At 38.9% G+C, this 19328-nt stretch overlaps 1 protein-coding gene across 4 annotated transcripts in view; it reads right to left on the reverse strand.

Moving 5' to 3' along the window:
• Positions 1-498: 498 nt before the first annotated feature.
• The window catches only part of adprh (ADP-ribosylarginine hydrolase), a 145102-nt gene continuing 126272 nt past the window's right edge, over positions 499-19328 (reverse strand). For all 4 annotated transcript variants that reach the window (XM_048179509.1, XM_048179511.1, XM_048179508.1 and 1 more), the window contains exons 5-6: positions 1975-2080; positions 499-1890 (exon numbers count right to left, since the gene is read on the reverse strand). In XM_048179509.1, coding sequence (XP_048035466.1) covers positions 1620-1890; positions 1975-2080 — 377 coding nt within the window. In that variant the 3' untranslated portion in view covers positions 499-1619. The remainder of the gene's footprint in view (positions 1891-1974; positions 2081-19328) is intronic.

Raw genomic sequence — 19328 nt, forward strand, 5'->3', positions numbered from 1 at the left:
ATGATCCAAAACAAACACCAAAATCAACACAAAAATGGGTCACTGAGTACAAAATGAAGCTTCTGCCATGACCATCCCAGTCCCCTGACCTGAACCCTATAGAAAATGAGTGGAGTGAACTGAAGAGAAGAAGCACCAACATGGAGCTGGGAATCTGAAGGATCTGGAGAGATTATGCATGAAGGAATGGTCTCTGATCTCTTGTCAGGTGTTCTCCAAACTCATCAGGCATTATAGGTGAAGACTCAGAGCTGTTATCTTGGGAAAAGGAGGTTGCAAAAAGTATTGAATAAAAGGGTATGATTAATTGTGAGCAATGTGTGTTAGAGAAAAACGTTTATTTCATAATAAGATCCCCCCCCCCCCATTTAAAATTATTATTCTCCAATGAAAGGTTGGATTTTTGTAAATTTTTTAAATAAAAAATCAAAAAGATTAACGATGCAAATTTATTTTCACAGCCTTCTTTGGTCATATTTACCAAGGGTATGAATAATTTTGAGCACGACTGTATATATTATATTATACACTGTTGCAGCACCTCCTTTCCCAGTCTGTCAGTAATGCTCAGGGGTGCATTTCCCAAAAGCACCTTTAGCCAACTATGGTCGCAAGTTCCATTGAATTCTATTCGTAATGACTGAACTTGCAATGATGGTTAGTTTTGGGAAACGCACCCCTGTTTAGTTCTTGTCTCGATGAAGTCCCTCCTTCCAAAATGCACAATGTGCTCTGATTGGTTGGCTGGATCAGTGTGTTGTGATTGTGATCAACTGCTTCAAGTGTGTTTCAAAAATGTCACTCCCCTTACCATAACCGTGTTAGATCCGGGGTGGAAAAAAGCAGGTTCTCTAAGGCTAAAGTCAGACTGCCAGCAAAAATCTAATTTTTGCATATCCATTTTTTTATCCAGACAGGGTTTTGAAAGTCTGGACAGTCAAAAAAAAACACATGTAAATCTGAATTTTTCATATCTGATTCAAACCACTTTTGGAGGTGATTTAAAATGCGTTTCCAATTAGATTTTTACAGATGCGTATCGGTCTAGAAACTCTGGCTGATTAACGCCTTGGTGCTGCACTGGCCAATGATGTTCAAGGGCATGTGCTGGAGGCAGGCCCTCCTGCTATATATGGAGATGCTGAAGAGTCAGTGCCTCAGAATCTTTCTCCTTCAGAGAGCTGCACTGTCTTCAAGAAGCTACACTTGAGGCGGAACGGTCAGGTGTGCATCAAAGTGACCTATAGCTGCCTATGCTCTAGCCCCCTGGTAAAGCGAGACACTGTACAGTCAGGGTGATATGATGGGACAACTTGTGAAACAATATATAATATTAAAAGTGATATGCATATAAAATTGTTGTATAATTCCTGAACTGTTTCTCTAATTTGGAATAAATAGCTTTAAAATAAATCTGACAGTCTGCAAATCAAATCCCAAAAAAAGAAAAGAAAAGAAAAACATTGTGTCACTGTATAAATGCTTACTGACCTAACGAAACAAATGCAGATCAAAATGTGATCAAAATGATATGGCCTGCCTGATATGATATATCAGTCTAGCAACATGTTACAGAACCAAACTATATATTTATGCACTGTGCCTTAAAATTAGGCTTCTCACCATTTCCATTTTGTAGTAAAGTAGTCCCAGTTTCTCTCAGTCTCAGTAACAGCATATCCTGCAGACTGAACAAATGTTTTTGCGACTGGACAAGCCTCCTCCAACAAACCCAGGCCCCAGGTTGTGATTGGTCTGCGCTGGACTGCATAGGCGGTGAACAAGGCTGAAGCCACAGCTCCAAGGAAACCGGTTGGATGAGGATGGGTCATTCTTCCAGTCTCCACAGCAACTGCAACCAGTGAGGACAGCTGATCAGGATGAGGATATCTGTGAAGCAAAGACAATTAAATATCCCCAACACTACTGCCAAAAATATGTCAAAGTACAAAAGAAAGCATGTTTGACTCTCACCTAAGACCAATGCACATGGACCTCATAGCTGCCCCACAACCTGTGGCTTCAGGGTTGTATGGCACCTTGTAACCCCCTTCAGTGCCCGGTCGCAACTGTGAAATACCTTTAGGAAGAGAAGTAAAAACAGGATATATAGTAGAAGGAGAATGTAGTCTGTTGGCTTTCTTAAAGGGTTAGTTCACCCAAAAATGAAAATTCCGTCATTAATTACTCTACCCTCATGTCGTTCCATACCAGTAAAACCTTCATTCATCTTCGGAACACAAATTAAGATATTTTTGATAAAATCCAATAGCTCAGTGAGGCCTCCATTGCCAGCAAGGTAATTAACACTTTCAGATGCCCAGATAGCTACTAAAGACATATTTAAATCAGGTCATGTAACTACAGTGGTTGAACCTTAATGTTATGAAGCGACGAGAATACTTTTTGTGCACCAATAAACAAAATAAAGACTTTATTCAACAATATCTAGTGATAGACGATTTCAAAACACTCCTTCATGAAGCTTCAAAGATTTACGAATCTTTTGTTGCGAATCAGTGGTACGAAGCGTGTATAAAACTGCCAAACTCACGTGGTTTCAGTAAACTAGGCTTTGTTACATCATAAGTGTTCTTTGTTACATTCTTAAACTTGACCTTGGCCGGTGGCAACCAATGACGTTGTAATGAACAGCAGACGTGATGGCACCAGAGCTTCACAACAGACATTCTTTTGTCCCACTTTGATTAATACAAAAGAGTGTGATAGGACCCTCAACAACAAGTAAATGACTATTGTAATCAGGACTACCAAAGGTGGAGGACAGGAAAGATGACATCAACGGCCCATTGATCAAAGGCTAATCTCAAGTTACCTTTGTTCACCTCAGCCCTCCATGCCTGAATCCAAGATGCCAAACCAGTTCTGGCTAGAGCACAGCAAGAACAAAGAAATGCTAAAAAAGAAAGACATTTTCTAAACATATTGGTTTGAAATCACCAAAAATGGACAGGAATACTGTAAGGAACATGTCCTTTTACTCATCCAGGAAACGCCTGGAATAAGTTCAGAGATTGAGATATGTTTGAAAAAGAAATAAAACATTTCCAAGGTCGTAAAGACATTGTTTTATTTAACCCTCAGGGGTCTGAGGATTTTTGGGGCCCTGGAGAAGTTTTGACATGCCCTGACATTTGTGCTTTTTTCAGTTGTTCATAAACATATTAATGGAAAAAGTGTCATTACACTGTATTCAGCACAAACTAGGCTACAATAATATGTGAGGAACATGTATGTACATGTTTGTGTTTTTGAAGGAATAACATTTAAGCGTGGTTATTGAAAAAACAAAAAACTTAAGTCACTGAAATAAAGCCAAAAAATATATATTAAAGGTGCTAAAGAGGATGTTTTGTTTTATACATTTTTGCAATATTACTTGAAACTGTCTTTACTAACTGATAAAAGACTATTTATTAGGTGCACTGAAAGTAATAATATGGTCCCACTTTATATTAAGTGGCCTTAACTACTATGTACTTGCATCAAAAAATAAGTACAATGTACTTATTGGGTTCATATTGAATTGCAAAACACTTTTTCAGCTATTGAGGTGGGATATGGGTAACGTTAGGGAAAGCTCTGGTGGTATGGGTAGGTTTAAGGGTAGGGGTAAGGGTTAAGGGATGGGTCAACAGTGTAATTATAAATGTAAATACAGAAATTAATTACAGATGTAATTACATGCAGGTGTTTTTAAAATATAAGTACAATGTAAAAACGTGTATGTACACAATAAGTGCATTGTATTAAATGATTAATTTAAATGTAAGTACATAGTAGTTAAGGCCACTTAATATAAAGTGGGTCCAATAATATTAATATATATCATCTGTGCACGAGGTAGGGCCTTAAAAACATCAGCCAATCGTTTACGCAATCATCGCGTAAACAATTGGCCCTCTGGCTTGTCAATCACTGCCATGACGTTCCTTGTGAGAGACGTGCGCGGATTGGCCCTCTGGCTTGTCAATCACTGCCATGACGATCCATGTGAGAGACGCGTGGCTGCGCGCTCCAGTAACTTTCCACACTCCACAGGCTCTGCATGCAATGTTTTTGTCAGGAGACAGGAGTAACAACTGCAGATTATGAGTCACCTGCGGTGAGTCCGACATAATGAATCCACGGCTTTAAGTCGCGCACACACTTAACGATTGTAAGGCCGATTATGAATGTAAATTGATACTTATGACTGGCTCTGACTGGATGCGTTTGAGCGTGATCAGTTGCGTTCACTCTGCGATTACAGTCTGTGTTCAAATTCCATGTGAAAGTATATAAATCTGCTTCAGGAGCAGGAAACAATCACTGTATGTTGAGCATAGTCAGAATGTTTTAGCTAGTCGTTAAATGTGTGCCCGGCTTAATAACACAGCGAATGCCGGTGGTAAACACTCGTGTTCCGATACTCGTGCACGAGTTTTGGGAGGCGTTCCCTCTAAATGAGCTGTGAAGGAGGGGAGTTGTTCTTACCCATGCGCTCATTTCAAAAACTCAGTCGACAAAAAGAACCTCTTTAGCACCTTTAAATCTTTGTTCACAAGACTTCTGGGTATTTGAGGTTGTAGACTAGAGTTTTTGCTTCAAAATGAGGTAAAAATTATGCTGCCTGCTTGTTCATATAAAACAATAGAGAGATTTAAATTTTCTAAAACATCTTTGGTCAAGAAACACAGTATGCATGGAGGCATGAATCATCATGAATAATGGGTGATTCTCACCTGAGAAGACAAAAAAATCGCATAAAGAGCTCTAATGATAAAAATAATGCATAAATAATGAGCTCTTTCAGACAGGTAGGCTGTGAAAAAACCCTCTGTTGATCATGTCTCAAATCTCATTATGGTGTAAATCAAACATACAGAAAAAAACAGCAATACTGTGAAATATTATTACAATTTAAAATAATGGTATTCTATTATATTCTTTAAAATATAATGTATTTCTGTGATGCAAAGTGTCTGAACAATTATGTTGCCTCTATGGCATTTCATATAGGCTTTTAAAGCTTAAAAGCATGCACATTTGGAGAAATATTGATGGATTCTCATATGTTTGTCAATTTTCTATACAGAGGAGTAATATTTATTCAGGATTTATTGTCATTACACTGGATACTGTGTTTTCAATTCATACTTGCAGCCGGAGGGCGCTCTGCCCCTTTTGTCCACAAATGCCTGCTAAAGAAGAATAGGCAATCCAGGAACTAACCGAACTAACAGAGGCCAGAGATCACTAACTATAGCTATTCAAAACACTTTTCAAGACAATAAATACACGATTGAGACGATGTATGCATGTATTGACTGAATTTGCGTCTGCATACTGTGTTTCTTGGCCATGGCCGCATTAGCGGATAATGAGCTGAATCACGGATTTCTGACATGGCTCTCTTTTCATACAGATTACATAAACACAGAATATTTGTTTTCGATTTGACTTACACGATTTAAAACCTGACATTTCAACATTTTTTTAGACATAAGTCTAATTTTTTTGTGATTAGTATTCACTAAGTTACATTTAATTTTCTGAGAACTATCAGATTGGAGTTCGTTCAGAGGGAGACGAGAGATCACGCATCATGTTAGTTTTCTTTATTTTACAAAAAGCACAACATTTTGTTGTTACTCTGAGTGTACACAAATAAAAGAAGATATTCCACATTAAAATGGTGTATAACTCTTAATTGTATGTGCAACATTGACAGAGTATTTTGAGTCTCTTTCACACTGGTTAGAAAAAAAACGCGGTGATCACGCCGGCGTGACCGCCGACCCGAGGGAGTTAACTGTGTATTTTGGGACAATACAACAAGTTTCACAGGACGAAAGGTGGGCGTGTTAAGGGACGGACACCTGGAATGCTGTGACCCAATCACATCACATCAGGAAAGGTGGGGATTAGTAATCCCCTCCTCATTGGAAAGGAATAAAACCTTTTCCAAGTGAACAGACCCTTGTTCTGAGTTTCTGACCTGATGAGGAAAGAACAACTACATGACCAAGGTGAGACTCTTGCGAGTAAACCTTTCACCGCATTGATCTTCAAGCAGCCCAAGTGCTTCTGCAGAGGTCTTTGACTCCCGACCTGCATAACTTAAGTACCTCCAATCTACAGAACATCCTACGGACCAACCACCATCTGACCTACAGTTCTCTGGATTACACAAAGACCTCCAGCACTCAGTGCAGCTCTGCAGCTGTTGGAAAGCAATCCAGTCTCCCACTGTACACGGAAGGATACCAGTGGACCACATTTCTCATTCCCGGACTGTTCACCCGACCAAGTGAAAGATAAATGTAAGCTAACCAAACCTTTTCCCAAAGGCCTTGGCATTAGGTTGTTGCTAAATGAGATTGCTATTTGTGGAGAGACTGTTTATCTAGGGTCAGCGTATACAGATATATACATTAGACACGTTATCTGTATTCATAATAAATGCTTATTTACTATTTTTAATACCAGCTCAAAAACTCTTGAAAATTGGCACACACATTGGAATCTGCAGCCATTAGGATGTCGCAAAGGATGGGACCCGGGCGTGGCGGGGGGCTCGACAGCCCTGAATGGTGTCTGAAAACTTGGTCCATATATCAAACATGCTTACACGTATTTCTATGAAACTCAGTACACATATAGACCTCATAGGACTTAACAACTTTCATGCTCTAAGTTACTGGCCACCAACTGGCAGCAGGAAGTGTGTTACTTTCAATATGCTTTAAGATCACCCTCTAATTTTTACCCAATTTGCTTCAAACTTCATTAGAATAACGTCAAGACCTAACGAATGTAGACCTGTAAAAAGATTTTTTATATTTTTCAAACACTGTTGCCATAGCAACAGATCAAACGTCAATATTTGTTTTGGATGGGTTTGAGACACTTAGCATGCTTCAAATTGCATGAAACTTGACTCATATGTCAGGATTGTCATCCAGTAGGCAATGCCTCAGAAACGGGCAGGAAGGAGGGCCTCTATAGTGCCACCTTTTGAAAAAAGTGGGGGGTTAGTTTAAACTACAGTCACCAAACTCAGTACACTTATTGGCAAGGCAAGGCAAGGCAAGGCAATTTTATTTGTATAGCACATTTCATACACAATGGTAATTCAAAGTGCTTTACATAAAGAAGAATAATAAAAATAGAACAAAAGGAATAGAAATAACAGTAAAAACAGAGAATTTTGCTATCTGGATGAATGAGCTAGGAAGTCTTAGGGAGATTTTTTTGTTGTTGTTGTTGTTGTTGTCATCCGTCAGAGTGGATCTAAACGGATCTATCCATCAGAGCAGATCTGAATGGATCTTCCTCACACGACAGGACTGCTACCTGTTAAGGCACTTCAAACTGATAAACAAAGTTTCAATCTCCCCTTTTGCCAAGACACCTCAAACTGCACCACACAGCCCTAATCCCCCTTTCGGAGATATCTTATCTATGCAACGCAATTCAAATTTCCCCTTTGGAAATTTCCCCTTTGGAAAGTATCCTGACTGTAATCCAGAGATATCTTAACCATGCACTTCAGCTCAAATTTCCCCATGGTTTGTCCCTTTATCCAAATTTACCAAATTTTAACCTAATCACCAATGCTTTCTTCCTAATTCTCCCAGCTCTCTCAACCAGACAGCAATATTTAAAATGCATTAAAAGTCAGAATAGCAAGATGATACATAAAAGATATAAAATACATTAAAAATGAAATAAAAACAGGAAAAGGAATAAAAAGAATAAAAAGATAATACGTATAAAATAAAATGCAAACAGTTCGGACATATTGTTCTCATTAAGCCAGACAACTTTCTAATTTACAGTCATTAGCTCTGACCAACAGGAAATCCGATATTTTGGTTTGAATGTGGAGTTTTTCACCCTCTCTCTGTGGTACTGCAAATGATAACTTCACACTCATTTGAAATTGAACCATGACATTATATCACTATTTAGACAGGACAACTTTTCAAATGTCATTTGAATTACAATTATTATTACCAACACCTGTGATTTCATGTTCTGATTCATAAAAGACTTAAATCTTTGTTTTGTTTTGTTTCGATAGAGGAGAGTGTGTGTTTTCTAGACATGGGCGTTAGAGAAGGTCATGTGCTGTGTTTGCAAACATCATGTACAATGCATGCCTTTAAATTAATTATTTATTGATATAATTCAAATTTCACTTGATTTTATAAAAGTGGCTGTTTAAAATAAACTTGCATAAGTGAGCAGAAAAATTTAGACATGTACCTTAGACTGATATTTAAATCCTCTTTGCAGGTTCTGTGATTTGGCTCTATTTATTAATTTTATTTGATAAATTTTTTTGTCGTATACCACACACATTGAAATTATATGAAGGCATGCTTTTGGAGCATAAGACTGGTGCACAAACGATAGTTCATGGACGTCAAAAAACACATGAAGAGAAGTGTTAGAATAACACTTCAACGAATACAACATCAGCAATCACAGACATTTGCATTAGACTGGATTAGATTTCTCAGAGCACTGTGGAGTTTGAGCAAATAACAGTATATAATTTGCTCTGTAATTTTTATAGAGGTTGTCTGAGAAAAACATAGACATGGCAGATTATATTCTGCATTTATTTGGAATTGACCTATGACATTCTATGACATGAAATTCATCTAAATTTAAATGATCTCATGGATGTGGCTGTTGTGGTTTGTGCAGTAAACGTGGTGTGTTCAAATAACTTTGACATTCTTGGGTTCTTTGACACTAAAAGTGTGTGGGGGGGTGACACTGATTTAGACTTACACTGGATTTAGACTTACAAAATTTTGAGCTGCAAAATATAATTTTACACTCATTTCAACGTGACCTATGACATCCTATGACATATTAATCTAAATTTAAATGACTTCATGGATGTGGCTGTTGTGGTTTGTGATCATAAGAGCATCAGCTGCTGCAGTAAATGTGGTGTGAATTTGACATAGTCCTTTTATGTTTAACTGTTTTAAATGCCCATTGCCCTCTGTGCACAGTTGCCCTGAAGCCACCGGGTTGGCGGTGTCACCGGGCTTGGGCCCGTCATCGCTGCTTGCAACTATATTTAGGGCCCAAGCCGAAGGCAAAGGCCCTATTGTTCCCCTAAGGATTATTATTAGGGCCCAAGCCCAAAGGGGCGAAGGCCCTATTGTTTTCTTTAGGATTATTATTATTAGGGCCCAAGCTGAAGGCAAAGGCCCTATTGTTTTCTTTAGGATTATTCTTATTAGGGCCAAAGCCTAAGGCGAAGGCCCTCTTGTTCCCCTAAGGATTATTAGAGCCCAAGCCACTAATGGCGCAGGGCCCTCTTGATCCCCTAAGCATTATTCTATTCTATAATCCCTATTGGATTTTGTCCGTTTATTAGAGCCCAAGCCACTAAAGGCGCAGGGCCCTCTTGATCCCCTAAGGATTATTATTGGGCCCAAGCCAAAGGCGAAGGCCCTATTGTTTTCTTTAGGATTATTATGAGGGCCCAAGCCAAAGGCGAAGGCCCTATTTTTTTTCTTTAGGATTATTATTATTATTAGGGCCAAAGCTCTGTAAAGGGCTGAAGGCCCTATTGTTTTCTTTAGGATTATTATTATTAGGGCCCATGCCACTAATGGCGCAGGGCCCTCTTGATCCCTTAAGGATTATTAGGGCCAAAGCCCTGTAAAGGGCTGAAGGCCCTATTGTTTTCCTTAGGATTTTTGACACCTCAGAATCGTCGGCCATCAGGGCCGGGCAGCAACTGGTATCCGGGCATGGCAGGGGGGTTCGACAGCGCCCCCTTGAACAGTGTCTAAAAACTTGGTCCATATATCAAACATGCTTGCACGTATTTGTATGAAACTCAAATGGTACACATATAGACCTCATCGGGCCTAACAACTTTCATGCTCTAAGTTATACGTCACCTCAACAGGAAGTCGGCTATTATAGGTTGTTTGGAAAACGCATGCTCTAGAATTTGATATATTCCTCCTAGACGATTAATCCGATCACCACCGAACTTGGTCAGCTTGAAGTCAAGACATTGAGGATGCTAAATTGCCAGTGGATTTTTGATATCTCGAACGGTTTGGCCGTGGCGAGGCAACAAATTATTATTAAGCTCTGAAAAGAGAATTTTTCACCAAAAATAGGAAACATTAATATAAGTTTACTAAACAAATTCCTCAGTCTCAAACATTCTAAAAAGCAGTGAAAAATCATTTCCCTTATTTTACAGAAAGGACACTCATCAGACACATTAGAATTAATAATATACACAAATGCATTAACAGCAACCGTGCCATGCAGTATTTTCCACTGTAGTGAACAGCACATTCTAGGGCCCAGTTTATGGCCGGGCCCCTCTCTGTCGTAACAGCGGACAAAGGTTTGCTACATTTTGATTGGATCTTGGTGGCCTAACACAAACAAACTGTCCAACGCCATCAGATAAAGATGTAAGACCTCTTGTACCAAGCCTGACAAGGACAGGACTTCTCTTTGGTCCACAGGCAATTTCTGCCCTTCACCCATCTAGAGACTACCTCCTAAGGTTGGCCACAGACCCGCCATAAAAATTCCTCAGGACCTTAGCAGCAATGGGTGAAACAAAGAGATCACAAAGATCCATCCAAATCCATTCAAAACTATGTTTGAAAACCTTGGAACTGATTCAAACTACACATCTATTTCATACTTATTCACAGAAATAAGTATTCTCAGTGACAGCTATTTGTAGTGCAACATCTGATACAAATTCAGCTGTTAATGTACAATTGAATGACAGTTCAATCTTTTTCCATCATGTTTAGTCTCTATTCGTTTAGAATATTGCCAAAGGTATTCTGGTGGTGGTTTGGAAAGTGAGAAATGTATTGGTACACTTTAAAGACACTGTAAAGACTTCCAACTTTGTGCTTTATGCAAATGAGTTCCACAGGAGAAAGAAGGATGGGTCACACTCTGTGTGTCCCCTCTGATGCCAGCAGCCAATCACAGCACTCGAATGGAGAAGCGCCAAAATACAATCTCCTCCTCATCGGAAAGGGATAAAGGTACCCTTTCAACAGACACTCCTTGTTCTGAGTCCCGGCTTGCGAAGCTGAGACACAACAGATACATCGTTCTGAGTCTGCCCTGCGAAGGGAGAAGACATAACAGATACACCGTTCTGAGCCTCTGGTCCATCCAGGGAGACAACAACAGATCCCATGATCGGAGTCTACAGCTTGCGAGGCAGCAACAGAGCCTCCAGCTTGTGAGAAAAGAGACATCAACAAACACTACGTTCAGAGTTTCCATCCAGCGAGACAGTAACGACATCTGCAACAAGGTTGAGCTCAGGAGAGCAAACCTTCACTCCAAGGTACCTTCGTCTGCGTGTTCCAGATTGTTAAGGACCTTCTGCACCTACACCAGGGCCTCATCTGCGTGTTCCAGATTTTAGGACCCTTTGGTGCTCCAGGAGATCAGCATCCCACAGAGCTTCGTGTTCAAGACTGCTGAAACAGATTCTGGCTCCTCTCCCCACTGCACTGTCACCCAGCACAACCAGTGGAAGACATCACCGTCATCGGACTCGACCAAGTGGAACGTAAATATCACTTAACCAAACCTCTTTCCAGAGACCTTGGCATTGTTGTATACTATCAGTATATAATTTTCTAATTTCCATTAGATGTAATATAGCTGATGTTAGTTAATAACAAAAAAATTTTCGTTTATTTGTTTGGTGCATAATAAGGTTCTCCACCTTATTATTTTCAGAGAAACAGTTTATCTTTCCATAAGATAGCGTAACTCTTCCATAGCCACACCCAACTTAATCACTTGTATTCTATGTAGCTTATGCACTTTATTCCTTTATCATTCATAGTATTCATTTAGTAGTTGTGTTAGTTATTCTTGTTTATCTTTTTGTTAATAAAATTTATTTTATTACACTTGTGTCTTACTTGTGCTGATAATACAAGGTTCTACAAGTTCTACAAGTTAGCAATATCACCAATCTTTCAGATAAATCAGCTGACCACTTTAAATCTAAATGAATGAAAGCCCCTGTTGGGAGTGTTCTCATACTGCCAAGGTAACAGACCTTGACTGGTGCCCTGAACTAGGGAAAAAGGGGAAAGTGGTCGTCTGATGTACTCATAACCACACCTTAAGAGACGTGTAATCCAAAAATCACAACGTCAGCAGTGACGTGAGTACCAATCCCTATTTTACTTTGTGTCCTTTGATGGACAAAGTAAAAATCACTACACCACTGAAGATCACCTATACACTTTTCTAATGGTGGTTTATAGAGAGTTCATTCAGGATCATGGTTTCTCCTATATACTGTTATGCTGATGACACACAATTCTACCTCTCACTCCAACCAGATGATCCAACGGTTGCTGGTCGCATCGCAGCCTGCCTGACAGCCATTTCTGCCAGAAACTTGCATTCTGCAAGTGAATGGCGCCTTGTGGTGCCATCACAAAGGGGCACAAAATCACCGTTATTAATAAATAATTTGTTGCCTTGCCACGGCCAAAGCATTCGAGATATCAAACATCCGCTGGCAATTTTTCATTATCAATGTCTTGACTTCATGTTGACCAAGTTTGGTGGTGATCGGATTAATTGCCTAGGAGGAGTATATCAAATTCCAGAGCATGCGTTTTTCAAACAACCCATAATAGCTGACTTCCTGTTGGGGTGGCGTATAACTTAGAGCATGAAAGTTGTTAGGTCCAATGAGGTCTATATGTGTACCGAGTTTCATACTAATACGTGCAAGCATGTTTGATATATGGACCAAGTTTTCTGAGCCCATTCAAGGGGGCGCTGTTGAGCTCCCCTGCCACGCCCGGGTCCCAGCTTCTGCCCGGCCCTGATGGCCGCGGGTTCCGATGTATGTGCAAAGTTTCATGAGTTTTTGAGCATGGTAAGGGCCCCAAAAATACCTGAATAGTCGAAAAAAAAATATATATATATATATAGCTGCAAGCAGTGATGATGGGCCAAAGCCCGGTGGCTTGAGAGCAACTGTGTACGGCAGGCAATGGCCATTTAAAACGGTTAAACATAAAAGGACTATGTCAATTTCAAACCACATTTACTGCAGCAACTGATGCTCTTATGATCACAAACCACAACAGCCACATCCATGAGATCGTTTAAATTGAGGTGACTTTCTATGTCATAGAATGTAATAAGTTAATTTCAAATGAGTGCAGAATATCATCCTAATCTGACATGTCTGTGTTTTTTCTCAGACAACCCCTATAAAAATTCTAGAGCAAATTATGTACTATTATTTGTGCAAACTCCACAATGCTCTGAGAAATCTAATCCAGCCTTAATGCGAATGTCTGTGATTGCTGATGTTGTATAATCCTTCTCTTCATGTGTTTTTTGACCTCCCTGAGCTGTTGTTTGTGCACCAATCTTATGCACCAAAAGCATGCTTTCATTTAATTTCAATATGTGTGGTATAAGATGAAAAAATAAAATAAAAAAAATCATTAATAGAGCCAAATCACAGAACCTGGAGAGACAATTTTAATGTCAGTCTCAAGTAATAGTATGGTACATGTCTAGATTTTTCTGCTCACTTATGCAAGTGTATTTTAAACAGCCACTTTTATAATCTTGTGAAATTAACTGAAACAGGGGTTTTTAATAAATTTTAATTATATCAATAAATAATTCATTTAAAAATTCTAACTGTAATTGTAAAAAATAATAATTGTAACTCAAACAACATTTAGAAAACTAGTCCTGTCCGAATAGTGATATAGTGTCATGGTTCAGTTTCAAATCTCAGAGAGGGGGGAGAGAGAGAGAGAGATATACACAGTCAGTGACACAGACAGAGACCCACACACAAAAAAAAAACAACAACAAAAAAAACAAAAAAAACAAACAAAAAAACCCCATCTAAATTGTGACAAAGTAGTCTTTGATAAATGTTTAAATATACCTGCGCAAAGAGTATAAAATAAAAAATGTTCTATCTAAATGAACTATTTCTGTAGTGCTTGATTTATCCAACCCTGTTTAAAAATAGGTATATGCTGCCCTCTAGTTGTTACTCTATGTATGAAATTGATCCATTTTTCAATCAAATATAATTAATCTGCCTATTTTTAACTTACACATGCTTTTTGAATTGAAAAAAATGAATAAAATGTGTTTATTTCAAACATTTGTATTATTATAAATGAATTGTGTGTAGTGTTTTTTATATAAAATATGAGTCATACCATTTCCCTTTTTTGACATTACTTCATTCTATCACCATGGCAACACCGTTCGAGATATCTATTATCCGTTCTCAATTTAACATTTTCAATGCCTTTGCACCATTGTAAAAAATGTTTGGTCTGAATCGGATAAACCCACTAGAAGTAGTAGTTTAAAATTCAGAGCCTGTTTATTCAAAAAATCCACATTCAAACCAAAATAGCTGTTGGTCTGAGCTAATGACTGTAAATTAAAAAGTTGTCCGGCTTAATGAGACCAATATATGTACCGAGTTTGGTGACTGTAGGTTAAACTAACCCCCCACTTTTGTCAAAAGGTGGCGCTATAGAGGCCCTGCTAAAAGTTTGACGTGTTGCCATGGCAACAATATTTAAGATATGACAAATACATTAACAGGTCTACATCTGCCATGTTTTGACATTATTGTGATGAAGTTTGAAGCAAATCGGGTAAAAATAAGAGGGTGATCTCAAAGCATTTTAAAAGTGACACACTTTTAGCTGCCAGTTGGTGGTGCTATAACTTTGACTCAGAATAGTCACATCCATGTGATCGGACTATTACATCCAACACACTTGTGAAGTTTCATAAAGATCAATCAATGTATGCAGAAGTTATAACACACTTCCTGTTTCCCTTTTCTCACCATAAATTCGTTGCCTCGCCACGGCCAAACTGTTCGAGATATCAAAAATCCGCTGGCAAGTTTTCATTATCAATGTCTTGTCTTCATGTTGACCAAGTTTGGTGGCGATCGGATTAATTGCCTTCTGATCAAATTCCAGAGCATGCGTTTTTCAAACTTCCTGTTGAGGTGACGTATAACTTAGAGTATGAAAGTTGTTCGGCCCGATGAGGTCTATATGTGTACCGAGTTTTATACTTGTATGTGCAAACGTGTTTGATATATGGAACAAGTTTTCGAAGCCCATTCAAGGGAGGGCTGTCGAGCCCCCCTGCCACGCCCGGGTACCAGCTTCTGTTCGGCCCTGATGGCCGTGGGTTACGATGTATGTGCAAAGTTTCATGAGTTTTCGAGCATGGTAAGGGCCCCAAAAGTGCCAGAATAGTCGGAAAATAATAATAATAATAATAATAATAATAATAAATATAGCTGCAAGCAGCAATTACGGGGCCAAGCACAAAAACGGGACAAGAAGCCAGCCAACATGGCTGTGAGCATCAGACCAACTGCAACGAGCAATTAAAGACCCATTAAGATCATTTTAGGCAAACAAGCTGAAAAATGATCAAAAATGAGGATTTACTGGTTCGTCACTTTTGACCAATAGGTGGCGCTGTGTCCAAATTGATGTGGTATGGTCAGAGTATCAACTGAGACCAGTTTCATTACAATCAGTTAAAAGAAACAAAAGTTATTAGAATTTTTGTACATTTTGTTATAACTTTTGACCGCAAGGTGGCGCTGGTCCGAAGCTTCTCAGGCTCCTTCAGGGCATTGTGCTGATGACCCATACCGAGTTTCGTAAAGATACGCTAATGCGTTCGTAAAATAGAGCAAATACAGTAAAATACAGCATTTTACAAAATTCAAAATGGCCGATGGCCAAAATGGCCAATATGGGAAAATTGATTATCATTCGACTCCGCATAAAGCCCAGAATCCAACGAGACCACATTTATGATTTTTGAACAAACCCATCAGAAGTTATAAGCAAAAATATCTATTTTTTATATTTCCGCACCAGTAGGTGGCGCTGCACCGAAACACTGCATGATGCCTCAAGTCATGCTTGTGATGACATGTACAAAGTTTGGTCTGAATACGATAAAGCGTTGCGGAGATACAGCCTTATGTCTATTTTTGCAAGCACTACGTACAATTCGTTCGCGTGTTTTACGAAAACAATTTGAAGAATCGACTTGAATTCCATAACTTTTTGTCTGCATGGTCTGAAGATGATCTGGTTCAATTTTCATGTAAATCGGAGTAACGGCCTAGGAGGAGAAAATTCAGAAAATTCAAAATGGCCCCACTGCACTGTCACCCAGCACAACCAGTGGAAGACATGACCGTCATCGGACTCGACCAAGTGGAACGTAAATATCACTTAACCAAACCTCTTTCCACTTTACATTAATTCTAAATGAATAAAAGCCCCTGTTGGGAGTGTTGGGAGGAGAAAATTCAGAAAATTCAAAATGGCGGAAAAATTTTCATAGGGTGCAATCAATTCGGCTTGATCCAAGGAATCAGAAGAAAAAAGAATTTTGTTTCTAATTTTGTGCCCTTACGGTTCAAAAGTTATTAGCATAAACATAAGTGCAAATTTGGACAGCTGGTGGCGCTAGAGGGATTGAGTTAGAGACTCCAAATTTGCTATGGCCAAAGGTGAGACTGTCCTCTAACTGTGTGCCAAATTTCACAACTTTCCCGCAAGCGGTTCTATGGGCTGCCATAGACTTCAAGAGCAGAAGAAGAAGAAGAATAAAAAGAAATCTAACGATTACAATAGGTGCCTAAGCACCTTCGGTGCTTGGCCCCTAAAAAAAAAGAACAGGAACAGATACAATAGGAGCCTACGCACCTTCGGTGCTTGGCCCCTAATAATAATAATAAAAAAAAAAAAGAACTCCAACGGATACAATAGGTGCCTGCGGACCTTCGGTGCTTGGCCCCTAATAAAGAAAAAGAACGCCAACGGATACAATAGGTGCCTACGCACCTTCGGTGCTTGGCCCCTAATAATTACAATATGTGCCTTCGCACCTTCGGTGCTTGGCCCCTAATAATAATAATAATAAAAAAGAACGCCAACGGATACAATAGGTGCCTATGCACCTTCGGTACTTGGCCCCTAATAAAAAAAAAGAACGCCAACGATTACAATAGGTGCCTACGCACCTTCGGTGCTTTGCCCCTAATAAGCGTACGGAACGCCAACGATTACAATAGGTGCCTACGCACCTTCGGTGCTTGGCCCCTAAATTTAATAATTGTAACTCGTACGACATTTAGAAAACTAGTCCTGTACTCAGTGGCGCCTGCAGCTGTATGGCTGTACGCACTGTGCGTACGAATGAAAATAAATAAAGGTGTGCGTTTGTGTGTTGTAAAGTCAAATGTGTTTATGTGCGTCCATGGGTGGGCGTGGGGGATATGGGTGAAAAGAAATCTGATTGGCTGGTTTAGTTATGTCGTTTTTTTCCACACATGAAAAATGATGTTACAGATAGTTAATGTTTAAAAACGGGCTCAAAATGAGTAAACACTCTCTAACAGCTAATTTCGACTAAACTATTCAGTAGGGATGGAGAAAATAAGCCTATTAAATCTTTGAAGCTTTTCTCTAAATGTTTCGGGAAAGGTTAGCATCAAGAGTGTCAAAAACAGCGCCATCTTGTGGCAGGTAAAATGTACGGCACCCATAAACTTGAGTGCGCAATTCCGTTTTATCCACTAAGCCCAAACAAAAGCCTGATGACGCTAAATGTGTTTATTTCAATAATATAATTCAATAATATAATATAGAGTACAGGACTATAATATAATTCATATTAAAGTTTGTCAATAGATGAAATGGATCAACAAAAACAATAATTAGGCCTCTAATAATAATACTAATGCATACTGAGTTGTTTGAGGCAAGTAAATTGTGCTGTTATTTTATTGTAAATACTGTTTATATGACAGAACATATGATGATGTAGTATAGGCTACAGGCTTATTCAAAATGTTTAGTAAATAGACTTGAACTTCCATACGGTCTGGGTTCAAACATTCTGACATGCAAAGTGAAGATTCACTTGACTGGAAAAAGTGCGAGGATCGTTTCTCTGAAAACTATACCCACATTTCGGGACAAAGCTGCTATAATTTTGACTCACAATAGTCACATCCATGTGATCAGTATCCTATAATGAACACCCAGGTGAAAGTTTCATAAAAGGCAATCAATGTATGCTGACGTTATAACACATTTCCTGTTTCCCTTTTCTCGCCATAAATTCGTTGCCTCACCACGGCCAAACCATTCGAGCCGACGATTCCGATGTGTGTGCAAAGTTTCAAGAGTTTTCAAGCATGTTAAGGGCCCCAAAAATGCCAGAATATTTGAAAAAATCTTTTTCCTAAGGAAAACAATAGGGCCTTCAGCCTTTGGCTTTGGCCCTAATAATCTTAAAGAAAACAATAGGGCCTTCAGCCATCCGGCTTTGGCCCTAATAAATAATCCTAAAGAAAACAATAGGGTCTTCAGCCCTTTACAGGGCTTTGACCCTAAATAGGGCCTTCAGCCTTTGGCTTTGGCCCTAATAATAATAAACCTTAGGGGATCAAGAGGGCCCTTCACCATTTCATTGCCTTGGGCCCTAAATATAGCTGTGAGCAGCGATGACAGGCCAAAGCCCGGTGGCTTCAGGTCAATTGTGCACGGCGGACAATGGGCATTTAAAACGGTTAAACATAAAAGGACTATGTCAATTTCACACCACATTTACTGCAGTGGCTGATGCTCCTATGATGACAAACCACAAAAGCCACATCCATGAGATCGTTTAAATTGAGATGACTTTCATGTCACAGAATGTTGTCAATTTCAAATGAGTGCAGAATATCATCCTAATTTGCCATGTCTGTGTTTTTTCTCAGACAACCCCTATAAAAATTCAAGACCAAATTACTTACTGTTATTTGTGCAAACTCCACAGTGCTCTGAAAAAACTAATCCAGTCTTAATGCGAATGTCTGTGATTGCTGAAGTTGTATAATCCTAACACTTCTCTTCATGTGTTTTTTTACCTCCCTGCGCTGTTGCTTTCATTTAATTTCAATATGTGTGGTATAAGATGAAAAATAAAATGAAAAAATTAACAAAATAGAGCCAAATCACAGAACCTGCAAAGACAATTTTAATGTCAGTCTCAGGTAATAATAAGGTACATGTCTATATTTCTCTGCTCACTTATGCAAGTTTATTTTAAACAGCCACTTTTATAATCTTGTGAAATGTACTTAAAGATTTTATTTTAATAATTTGAATTATATAAATAAATAATTTATTTTAAAAATAATTTAATTTTAAAAATAATAATTG

The sequence above is a fragment of the Megalobrama amblycephala genome, unplaced genomic scaffold (genome assembly GCF_018812025.1).
Source record: "Megalobrama amblycephala isolate DHTTF-2021 unplaced genomic scaffold, ASM1881202v1 scaffold201, whole genome shotgun sequence".
Lineage (NCBI taxonomy): Eukaryota > Metazoa > Chordata > Actinopteri > Cypriniformes > Xenocyprididae > Megalobrama > Megalobrama amblycephala.